The following is a 12,360-nucleotide window of genomic DNA, read 5'->3' on the forward strand; positions in this document are numbered from 1 at the left end:
GAAAGCTGAGAATTGGCCTGGGAAGGAGGGGGTATAAGTGCCCAGTAGGTGAGTGGTTAAATCTCAGGTCTGAATGGACAGAAAAGCAAAGCGTTTGACAGGTAAGCAAGACCCCCCCCCCCCCCCCGGGAGAGGTTGAATAGCGGGTGATCCCAGTTCTCCCAGTGGTTATCACGTCTGCACTGGGCCTGGCCGCCATTGTTCTGGAGCTGCAGAAGGTTACATCAGCCGGTGACATGCCGCCCTCACCCCAGGTGTGATAAGAGATGTGAGTGTGTGCCGCTCCAGGTACACACACCTCCGTTATCTCACATTCCACCTGGACAGAACATCACAGACATTCCTCCCGCACTCCACACAATGGAGTCTCCCGCACACACCTTCTTTGATAAAGGTGACCCCGGGTTCCCCATCTCCATCGGAGGATCCAACAAATCTTGTGCAGTCCTTGTGCCGGATCTCATTCAAGGTTTACACTTGCAGTTGGGGGATGCACCATTGAGCTGTGATTTTAGGCGCCCCCCCCCAAAAAAAAAAAGACGAATCTTCCATAAGTGGCAGAGGACAGGGGTGTTCACATGGCATGGCGGAAATTCAAAACTGATCCCCCCCGCCCAATACACACAGCCCAGTCAACTGAATCGTGTTGTGCCACAATAGTTGTACCCCCAGCTCTGCTGATGCCACACTCAGTAGTAACCCCCAGCTTTGCTGATCCCTGCTGAGTAGCACCCCTGATTTGCTGATCCCTGCTGAGTAGTACCCCCTGCTTTGCTGATCATAGCCGAGTAGCCCCCCTGCTTTGCTGATCCCCGCTCAGTAGTACCTGAGCTCTGTTGATCTCTACTCAGTAGTAACCTCAGCTCTGCTGATCCCCCACTCAGTAGTACTCCCTGCTTTGCTGATCCCCACTGAGTAGTACCCCCTGCTTTGCTGATACCCGCTCAGTAGTACCCTAGCTCTTTTGATCCCCCACTCAGTAGTACCCCCTGCTTTGCTGATCCCTGCTCAGTAGTACCGCAACTCTGTTGATCCCTGCTCAGTAGTAGCCCCAGCTCTGCTGATCCCCCACTCAACAATTCCATCCAGTTCTGCGGATCCCCCGCTCAGTATTACCTCCAGCTCTGCGGATGCCCCACTCAATATTACTCTCGTCTCTGGTGATCCCTCCCTCAATAGTACCCCCAGCTCTGTGGATCCCCATCTTAGTATTACCTTCAGCTCTGCGGATGCCCTACTCAATAGTACTCTCAGTTCTGTTGATCCCCTGCTCAATAGCACCCGTAGCTCTGCTGATCCCCCGCTCAATAGTACCCCCAGCTCTGCTGATTCCCCAACTCATTAGTACCCCCAGCTCTGATGATCACCCATCCAGTAGTACCCCCTGCTTTGCTGATCCCCCGCTCAGTAGTACCCCCTGCTTTGCTGATCCCCCACTCAGTAGTACCCCCTGCTATGTTGATCCCTGCTCAGTAGTACCCCAGCTCTGTTGATCCCTGCTCAGTAGTAACCCCACCTCTTCTGATCCCCCGCTCAACAGTACCTCCGGTTGCTGATCCCCTGCACAGTATTACCTCCAGCTCTGCTGATGCAACAATCAATAGTACTCCCAGATCTGCTGATCCCCCACTCAATAGTACTCCAAACTCTGCTGATTCTCTGCTCAATAGTCCCCCCAGCTCTGCTAATCCCCCAGTCAGTAGTAACTCCCAGTTCTGCTTATGCCCCACTCAAGAGTACTCCCAGCTCTGCTGATCCCCCACTCAATAGTATCCCTGGCTTTGCTGATCTTCTGCTCAATAGTTCCCCCAGCTCTGCTTATCCCCCAGTTAGTAGTACCCCCATACCACCAGCTCTGCTGATCCTCCACCACTCAGTAGTAACCCCCAGCTCTGCTGATCCACCACTCAGTAGTAACCCCCAGCTCTGCTGATCCCCCCCGCTCAGTAGAATCCCAGCTCTGCTCATCCCCCACTCAGTAGCAACCCCATCTCTACTGATGCTCCACTCAGTAGTAACCCCCAGTTCTGCTGATCCCCCACTCAGTAGTATCCCAGCTCTGATGATCCCACACGCGGTAGTAACCCCGAGCTCTGCTGATCCCCCACTCAGTAGTAACCCCCATCTCCACTAATGCTCCACTCAGTAGTAACACCCAGCTCTGCTGATACCCCACTTAGTAGTACCCCCAGCTCTGCTGATCTCCTGCTCAGTAGCACCCCCAGCTCTGCTGATCCTCTTGTTTGCGGATCCTACTCTTTCTCTCTCTAGTCCCCAATCACCTCCAGCTGTATTGCTCCCATGCAGCTCACCACATGTGTCATCTGCTAGTTTCTCCTGCTCCAATCCCCCAGCTCAGCTGATCCTCTGCAGCTCAGTACTCTCTCTCTGGTCCCCGCTCACCTTCCGCTTTAGCGCTCCCATCTTGTACAACACGTGTGCCATCTACTAGTTGCTCCGCTCCAGTCCGCTCACTTTCCTGCACACCAGATGTGACGTCTGCACCAGACACTCCCAGAATATATAAACATGAACCGGAAATGACTGCTGATGATGTCGTTCCGGTTCAATTGTTGGTTTCCCAGTGCATCCTGGGATAGCTCATACCTGCAATAGCTCCAAAACAAAGGGAAGATAACTCTGAATAAATTACATTTTTGACACTTTTGGGGGTACCAGTGACATTACTACAGTAATCAGTGCTATACATATGCACTGTTACTGTAAAAATGACACTGGCAGGGAAGGGGTTAACTTTATTGGGGAGGGAGGGGTTAAGTGTGTCCTAGGGGCGTGTTTCTAGCTGTGATGGGACAGGTCTACTATTGTAAAAACAGAGATCAACGGTTCTACATAGTAGAACCATCTGATCTCCATTTTTACACAGGGGAGAATGACAGGCGGCTTGTTTACATAAGCCGCCCGCCTTTCTCCCGCTCTACCGACGATCATAGTGTGACCAGCGGACATCGGGTCCGCCGGTCACACGCCCGGACTCCTCTGTGAACGAGCCGAGGCGGGCGCGCGCTCGCCCGCTATTGTCTCAAAACCCGGTGACAGGCTAGGGACGTAGACCTACGTCACTCTGCCTGGCCGGGGCTGACTGCCGCAGTAAATATACTGTGCGCAGTCGGCAAGCGGTTAATGAAACTTACTTGTTTTCTGGCAGATCGATGACGGTGTGGAATAAGGTCCCGCTGACCGGTACAATCTCGGGTAAGCTGTTTTCCCGTCTCTCCTTTCTGGCCGGGTGAGTGGCGGAGAGACTCCTGGCCTGTGCCTCCTCCAGACTGACCAGCTTCATCGGCAGCGATCCGGAGGGTAGGGTCATGCTCTTCACTATCCGGCATTCTACGAGGGAGGAGAAAGATGACGTTACTATATAATCTTTGGAGAGCATTTATGCCACATTCACACCTTCAAAATGAAGCTCAAAAATGCTGGAGGAGAAAAAAAAAAAAATATATATTCTCTATGGAGACAATTCACTTCATCTTAGCAAAAGGAAAAAAAAAAAAAAAAAGTTTTCACTGTTAATATGGCTTGTACTGCTTTATTGTATTTTTTTTTTTTTTCTTTCTTTGTTTATTTTTAATGTTGCCTTGCAGTGTCATAAGCCAAAATTTAAAGACAAATTCACAAAAATCTCTCTGAATGTGAGCCCACAAATTTTGCGGTGAAGTAATGGATTCTGGGATCTTTTTGGATCCCCCACCAAGGCTGCATTCACACCTGTGCGCTTTTTCATGCGTTTTGCATTTTGTTTTGAGTGTTTCTGTACAGCGTTTTTTTAAAGTGTTTTTTAGCTTTGGTGTTTTTCTTATTAGCCAATAGAAAAATATATCATCTGTTTCATCATTTGTTGCTACTTTTTTTTAGCTTTTTCATCTGCTTTTATGTATTATTTACTTATTAATTTGTTTGTTGGGGGGTTAGGGTTGGGGGTTTTGGTTATGGTTAGGAGTTAATGTTTTTTTTTTTTTCTTTATTATTTATTAATTTATTTATTTTTTGTTAGGTTTGGGGTTAGGATTAGGGTTAGGGATTGGAATTGGAATTAGGGGTTAATATTAGGATTTAGTATTAGGGTTTGAGTTAGGGGTGGATTAATATTAGGGTTAGGGTTAGAGATTAATGTTAACGTTAGGGGTTAGGTTTAGGGTTCGGAGTTAAGGGTAAGTGATCATTTATTTTATTTGTATTTATTATTATTATTTGAATTAATATTAATAATAATTGTATTTATTATTATTTTATTATTTATTTAATATTATTTACTTTTTATTTAATTATTGCAATTGTGCAGAAAAATGCGCAACCAAACGCACAAAAACCCTCAAAAACATGCAAATCATGTATCTGAGAGCAAGAAATTGCTCAAGGAACACATAGCAACCTCTGGAGGAGCCCTCAGGGAACCCCTAGCAACCTCTGGAGGAACCCTCAGGGAACCCCTGACAACCTCTGGAGGAGTCCTCAAGGAACCCCTAGCAACCTTTGGAGCAGCCCTAAGGGAACCCCTAGCAACCTATGGAGGAACCCTCAAAGGAACCCCTTGCTGCATCGAGAAAAACCCTCAAAGAACCCCTAGCAACCTCTGGAGAAGCCCTCAAGGAACCCCTAGCAATCTTTGCAGCAGCCCTAAAAGAACGCCTAGCAACCTCTGGAGGAACCCATAAGGAACCCCTTGCTGCCTCTAGAGGAACCCTCACAGAACCCCTAGCAACCTCTGGAGGAACCCTCAAGGAACCCCTAGCAATCTCTGGAGGAACCCTCAATGAACCCCTAGCAACCTCTAGAGGAACCCTGGAGTTCCATGGAACCCTGGTTGAGAAACCCTTGTGTAGACCTTGGTCCAGGGTTATTGGACCATAGGACATGACCACCAAATATGAAGCATTGTGCCCTACTGAGGAGCCCTCAAGGAACCTATAGCAACCTTTGCAGCAGCCCTAAAGGAACCCCTAGCAACCTCTGGAGGAACTCTCAAGGAACCCCTAGCAATCTCTGGAGGAACTCTCAAGGAACCCCTAGCAATCTCTGGAGGAACCCTCAAGGAACCCCTAGCAACCTCTGAAGGAACCCTCAAGGAACCCCTAGCAACCTCTGGAGGAAACCTCAAGGAACCCCTAGCAACCTCTAGAGGAACCCTGGAGTTCCATGGAACCCTAGTTGAAAAACCCTGGTGTAGACCTTGGTCACGGTCGTTGGACCATAGGACATGACCACCAAATATCAACCATTGTGCTCTCCTTACCACATGTTTGAATATTTGTTACTACGTTCCAAAGATCTCATTTGTTCTTAACATTTGAATTTGGAATGAATGGACTTTATCGAATGAAAACCACATAGGCTGTTAGAATTTTCCTTCTAAATTCTACCCATCTATGGCCATCTTAAGCCATGGTATCCATACCATGCATTGATGGGGGCTAACAAGCAGTAAACTTCAGTACCCGGGTATAAATTACTCCATAATACCCGCCCATGCCTGTACTAAGAACCGGGGCTTCTCTGAGCCCATTGCCCATAAATGAAGAATAATGAGATTTTCAGAGTTTTTTGGTTTTCCAGTGGAAGTAATGAGACGTAAATATTGTTCGCTGTTTTTTTTTTTTGCAACCAAGCGACACAAGAGATGACACAAACATGAACCCGGTTTCCATGTCATTGTCACTGAATAATATTTGGAAAGCCTCTGAGAACTCTAGTAAAGGACAAACAAGAACACTGCAAAGTGAAAACAGAACCGACACATCATGTTCTGGCACCGAGAGAAACAACAACAGCCCAATTACCAGAATAAACCTCCTTTCACCGGGGACAAGAAACGGCCCGGCCAAAAATCCAGAGGATTTATTTGTGAATAAGGAGGCGCTATGTTTTTGTTTACTCTGCAGTGGCTGCCAAACTTTGGATTAGTCCAAGAAGTCATATTTTTTCAATGAGGTTTGTAGGCTCTGTCGCTGGAATTACAAAGCCGTGTTGTTTTCATAGAAAATTAAACTTAAAGTCAACTTAAAACTTAAAATCGTTAACCAGTTAAAGGACAGTCCTCCGGGGGGGGGGGGGGTATTTTACAGCAAGAGGGGTCCCTCACAGAGGACCGGAGTGAATAGAGTTGCATCTAAAAAGTAAAAATATGTCCTCTACACCATTGGCGGTAAACTTACAAGGTGTAGAAACCTCAGCTGCAGAGCTGTCTTAATGCATGGGCACCCCTTGGCAATGTCTAGGGGCCCCAGGGGCATGGGGGACCCATAAAAATCTTGCATTACATTGTATTTGCCAACTATCCCGGATATACCGGGACAGTAACGCTTTTTAATAAGCTGTCCCGGGATGGCTGTATCCTAGACAGCAACCTGGAACCTGTGCTGTGCCCTCCTGATTTCAGTATTGTGCCCTCCTTTGTGACCCCCTCCTCCACCCACTGTGCTGTGCCCTCCTGATTCCAGTATTGTGCCCTCCTTTGTGACCCCCACCCCCCCCTGTACTGTGCCCTTCTGATTCCAGTATTGTGCCCTCCTTTGTGACCCCCTCCTCCACCCCCCTGTGCTGTGCCCTCCTGATTCCAGTATTGTGCCCTCCTTTGTGACCCTCACCCCCTGTACTGTGCCCTTCTGATTCTAGTATTGTGCCCTCCTTTGTGACCCATACCCCCCCCCCTGTGCTGTGCCCTCCTGATTCCAGTATTGTGCCCTCCTTTGTGACCCCCACCCCCTGTACTGTGCCCTTCTGATTCCAGTATTGTGCCCTCCTTTGTGACCCCCTCCTCCACCCCCTGTGCTGTGCCCTCCTGATTCCAGTATTGTGCCCTCCTTTGTGACCCTCTCCTCCACCCCCTGTGCTGTGCCCTCCTGATTCCAGTATCGTGCCCTCCTTTGTGACCCCCCCCCCCCACCTGTACTGTGCACTTCTGATTTTAGTGTTTTGCCCTCTTTCATGACCCCCCTCCCCCCTGTACTGTGCCCTTCTGATTCCAGTATTGTGACCTCCTTTGTGACCCCCCCCCGTGCCCTCCTGATTCCAATATTGTGCCCTCCTTTGTGACCCCCCCCCCCCTGTACTGTGCCCTTCTTTTTTTAGTATTTTGCCCTCTTTTATGACCCCCCCCCCTGTACTGTGCCTTTTTGCCTTCCCATCTGTACTTTTGTGTTGATTAGCCTTTTGTTTAGGGCATGCTTTCTATATTGTTTAAAATGTATTTTATTGATAGTACTGATAATTATTTGTTTAATTCTATGAACTATTAACACTTTCGTTCTTGAGAGTAGGCGTGTAAAATGGGGCAGGCTGGAAGGGGCCCCAAGAGCATTACTTTGCCCAGGGGCCCATGATGCTATTAAGACGGCCCTGCTCAGCTGCATCCCCCAGCACCACCAAAATTTTCAGTACATGTAAGACGACAGGAGATGGTCAGAGACTGCAGACATACTTCAAGAGACTGTCAGAAACTTTAGAGATACTACAGAATATTGTCAGAAACTGCAGACATACTAGAAGAGACTGTGGGAGACTGTAGACATGCCACAGGAGATGGACAGAGACTGTAGGAGTGCTACAGGAGACTTTCAGAGATTACAGACATGATACAGGAGATGGTCAGAGACTGCAGAGATGCTACAGGAGACTGTCAGAGACTGTATGGATGCTACAGGAGACTGTCACAGACTGCAGACATGCTGCCGGATGACGGTCAGAGACTGCAGACATGCTGCAGGAGATAGTCAGAGATGGCAATAATAATATAGGAGACTTCCAGGAGACTGCAGCCATGCTACAGGAGACTGTAAAGGGATTTCAGATATTAAAGGAGAGGACCAGAGACTGCAGACATGATACATTGCCTGTCAGAGACTGCAAATATACTTGAAGAGATTGTGAGAAACTGCAGACATAATAAAGGTGACTATCAAAAAAGGTAAACATGCTACAGGAGACTGTCAGAGACATACAAAAGAAAACTGTTGAAGACTGCAGACAAATAATTCCTAATTAAAGTAGAGCACTTCCACTCTAAAACATACTCATCCCTTAAATTAGCCCTTTTTAAAATTTGTCTTTATTTTTGGAGGGAGGGGAAGGATTGGACCCCCTGGTAGCTTTTACTGCTCTCCAAGAGCTCCATTAGATAAACTTCCCCTCACTTCCTGTTTTAGTGACCGTGGTTCCGTTGTCACCAGGACAGTGAAGGGAAATGGGGAGATAGAAGTTGGATGTTCTGCCAGGTTACCTGCTACAGGAAGTTTGCTGGCTGGGAAGAGGTCGTCTTCGCTCTGCTTGATGGGAGCGGGCGGGTCCTTACTGAAGATCTGTTCCATGTGATTGAGGATAAACTCGATGACGACTTGTTGAACCCGAACTTCAAGAAACGCCGCATCTCCATTACACCCCGAATCCTCTATTTCTTTAGACCTGGAAGACAACACTTGCTGTAAAAACAAAAAATTCTGTCCTTCAGGATCTACTGTATGAAGATGAATTGGGAACCATTGTATCCTCCATGGGCCCCCGTGCAAAGAATCGTGATGGTGGCTACTGTGATGACATCAAACTTTCCAATCTTTCTAACATTTATAACAAAAGAAAAAATCAAAATCTTGTCCAATGATGTCATGACTCACAAATTAACTTTTCCAAAAAATCATAATAAACAGCCCATCCCGGTCAGTGACCCTACTTTTCTCTACTGTAGTTATTAAGCAATATAGCTTGGTCACGTCCCCGCCCCCAGCCTGCAATTGGACAATGGAGGAAAAGCAGCACATTGACTGCTTTCTCCTTCTAAAGTCACCTTCTATCTTTTGACTGTCAATCAGTAAAGGTTGTGTTCATATCTTTATTAATTTTTTTTTTCTAGAACAGTGGTCTCCAAACTGTGGCCAGGGGGCCAGATGCGGCCCTTTGCTCGCTTTTATCTGGCAATTGGGACATTACTCCCCCCACTGTCAGCAATGGTGGGGCATATTTCCTGCCACTGTATTCATCCTACTGACACCAATGATGGGGCACTAGACCTTTCACTGACACCAATGATGGGGCACTCTTCCTCCCATTGACACCAATGATGGAGCACTATTCCTCCCACTGACACCAATGATGGGGCACTATTCCTCCCACTGACACCAATGATGGGGCACTATTCCTCCCACTGACACCAATGATGGGGCACAATTCCTCCCACTGACACCAATGATGGGACACTATTCCTCCCACTGACACCAATGATGGGGCACTATTCCTCCCACTGATACCAATGATGGGGCACTATTCCTCCCATTGACACCAATGATGGGGCAATATTCCTGGCACTGACACCAATGATGGGACAATATTCATCCCCCTGACACCATCTATGCGGCACTATTCTTCCCCTACACACGATCTATGAGGCACTATTCCTCCCACTGACACCAAAGATGGGACACTGTTTACTCCCACTGACACCAGGACATTTTTCTATTCCCACAGTGCGCCCCCCCCCCCCACCTAAAGTTTGAAGGACAGTAAACTACCCCTTTGTTTAAAAAGTTTGGAGACCCCTGCTTTGGGCCAAACTAGAATAAATGTTTGGGGTGAGGGGAGGTGAGCCTTGGAGTTTTTTAAAGTCAGTACACCAAGTCTGTTTTTAGTAGAGGCTGAATGAATAAATCAGCTCCTATATCCTTTGAAGACTCCATTGGGAAGTTCTCTATGGTTGGATTCTCAGGTTTGCACCCCCTGCCACCTCCTTTACAGAAGTATGTTGGTGGTCTCATGCTACATACACCAACATACAGCCAAGGAAGGACTGTTTTCTTGGAAGGTTCTCTTCCATGCCAGCCACCTGGAACCACAGGAGCAACATCAAAACTTACTTTGGTTCCATCAACCATTTACATAAGGCTTTATTTCTCAGAGGATAGGTGCAGGTACCCCCCCATCCCCTTTCGTAGTCACCCCCATAAGTCAATAATAAACCCCCCCCCCCCCCCCAGCAACAATAGATCCTCCCGGCAACGATAAACCACCCCAGCAACAATAGATCTACAGCACCCCTTGCCATTACATAAATGCAGTGTTGGAACCGCATTCCTGCTGAACAAAAAGTCCTAAGTAAGACGTACCGGAGTAGGTTAGGTGCCCAGACAAGTGCCAGGTTCCGGATGTGCATGTTGGTGGTGGAGCTGAAGGAAGCAATATGTGTCAAGTGTCGGCTCAGGTATTCCAGAGTCCTAAAACAGAGCAACAAAACAATTACTCCAAGCTGGTACAATCAGCTTGCAATCCACAAGCATGGTCCATGTACTAGAACATGGGTTATCATGTGAAAGCAAAAGCAATAATTTTTAATCAACATACAGTTTATTTTTCTTTTCCAATAAGCATGTTAAGAGCTACAGATAACACAGAATGCTTAAAAGTGACGAAGTACAGTAGATAAAATTCATATCCATATAAACACTATGGGAGGGCCGCCATTTTTTTTTCCTCCACGGAAGCATTACAGCTTTTCCACACAGGGGTTCATTTTGAGGCCATTTTTGGTAGAAAACTGGTGGAGTTTACCTTTAACCCCTTAAGCCCCGGAGGATTTGGCTGCTCAAAGACCAGGCCCTATTTTGCAATTCGGCACTGCGTGATTTTAACGGACAATTGTGCGGTCGTGCGACGCTGTACTCAAATGAAATTGATGTCCTTTTTTTCCCACAAGCAGAGCTTTCTTTTGGTGGTATTTGATCACCTGTGCGATTTTTATTTTTTGCGCTATAAACAAAAAAAGAGCGACAATTCTGAAAAAATATTGTAAAAGGTAACTGATGCTAAAAAACGTCAACCACCCGCCCGGCGCTAAAATATATATATAAATCAGTGTAAGGTATAAAGAAATAAATATATCTACTCAAATCATGAATAAATAGTAAATAAAATCATGTAGATAAAATCATGTAAAACATGTCACTCTGTGCATCCTTTTAATGCACTAGCTGCCACTGTAAACGTAAAACTTGCAAAATCAAATGTATAATAATAGCCCAATCTGTGCGTCTCAGTTCGTTATATCATACATTCAGCGGCGCTTCAGCACACACAATGTATGTGTGCAAGTATATTAGTCAGTTCCTGCAGTGCTTCAGAGCCTGCAATTGCAAACTAGTCCCAACTCCACAGGATGTGCAGTCACAGCCAGCAAAAAGATTTCTCCTCTGATGTTCAGCACCAGTGATTGTACACACAGTATCACTAATCCTTCACCACACCGACTGTGCACCCCTATGAAGTGGCCACTCACCGAATTGCCCTTGAAATATCGCCTTTATGCATAAGCTGCATGAGCCCTTGCTTCTAGTCGGTCTGTCGTCTCTTAGGCACGTCCAGATCCTATCCGTCCACCAGGGGTCACTATCAGGCTGTATATCTCCTCAGTGCAATTTGTAAGCAAACGACATGAAGCAAGAGAGTAGTGTAATACTGTTTCGACTTTATTAATTAAATAAAACTTCCCTCCCCTTCAGCGTATATGCTTACATTTCAATCACCCTTTGCACGCATATCATAAACACAGAGGCTTTGAAAGGTACCGCCGCTCGCCGACCGCAAGCTAGTCCCTGCTGTGGATTACAGCGCTCCTGCGGCTAACAGGCGAGATCCAGAACAACAGCGGTATCCTCCCTTCGTCTCCTCAGCAGCAGCGTACGTGCATCCTGACCGGTTTCGTCTGGTAGACTTCAACAGAGGACCCCTGGTGGACGGATAGGATCTGGACGTGCCTAAGAGACGACAGACCGACTAGAAGCAAGGGCTCATGCAGCTTATGCATAAAGGCGATATTTCAAGGGCAATTCGGTGAGTGGCCACTTCATAGGGGTGCACAGTCGGTGTGGTGAAGGATTAGTGATACTGTGTGTACAATCACTGGTGCTGAACATCAGAGGAGAAATCTTTTTGCTGGCTGTGACTGCACATCCTGTGGAGTTGGGACTAGTTTGCAATTGCAGGCTCTGAAGCACTGCAGGAACTGACTAATATACTTGCACACATACATTGTGTGTGCTGAAGCGCCGCTGAATGTATGATATAACGAACTGAGACGCACAGATTGGGCTATTATTATACATTTGATTTTGCAATTCTGAAAAAATAACAATATTTTTCCCCTTTTGTTTGTATGCAATTCTCAAAACAAAATGTAAAAATCTAAATTTTTTAACATTTTAGGCCAATTTGTTTTCTGCTACATATTTTTGGTAAAAAAAAAAATCGCAATACGCGTATTTTGATTGGTTTGCGCAAAAGTTATTGGGTTTACTAACTACGGGAAAGATTTATGTCATTTTTATTGTTTTTTTTTTTAACTAGTAATGGTGGGGATCT

The 12,360-nt window shown here is 46.6% G+C and overlaps 1 protein-coding gene across 1 annotated transcript in view; it reads right to left on the bottom strand.

Annotated features, from left to right (window-relative positions):
* ARHGAP31 (Rho GTPase activating protein 31) overlaps positions 1-12,360 on the bottom strand; it is a 303,422-nt gene that overhangs the window by 39,199 nt on the left and 251,863 nt on the right. The window contains exons 5-7 of the mRNA XM_082245042.1: positions 10,113-10,220; positions 8,240-8,421; positions 3,156-3,351 (exon numbers count right to left, since the gene is read on the bottom strand). Coding sequence (XP_082101168.1) covers positions 3,156-3,351; positions 8,240-8,421; positions 10,113-10,220 — 486 coding nt within the window. The remainder of the gene's footprint in view (positions 1-3,155; positions 3,352-8,239; positions 8,422-10,112; positions 10,221-12,360) is intronic.

The sequence above is a fragment of the Pelophylax lessonae genome (assembly GCF_965119305.1).
Source record: "Pelophylax lessonae genome assembly, chromosome: 2".
Lineage (NCBI taxonomy): Eukaryota > Metazoa > Chordata > Amphibia > Anura > Ranidae > Pelophylax > Pelophylax lessonae.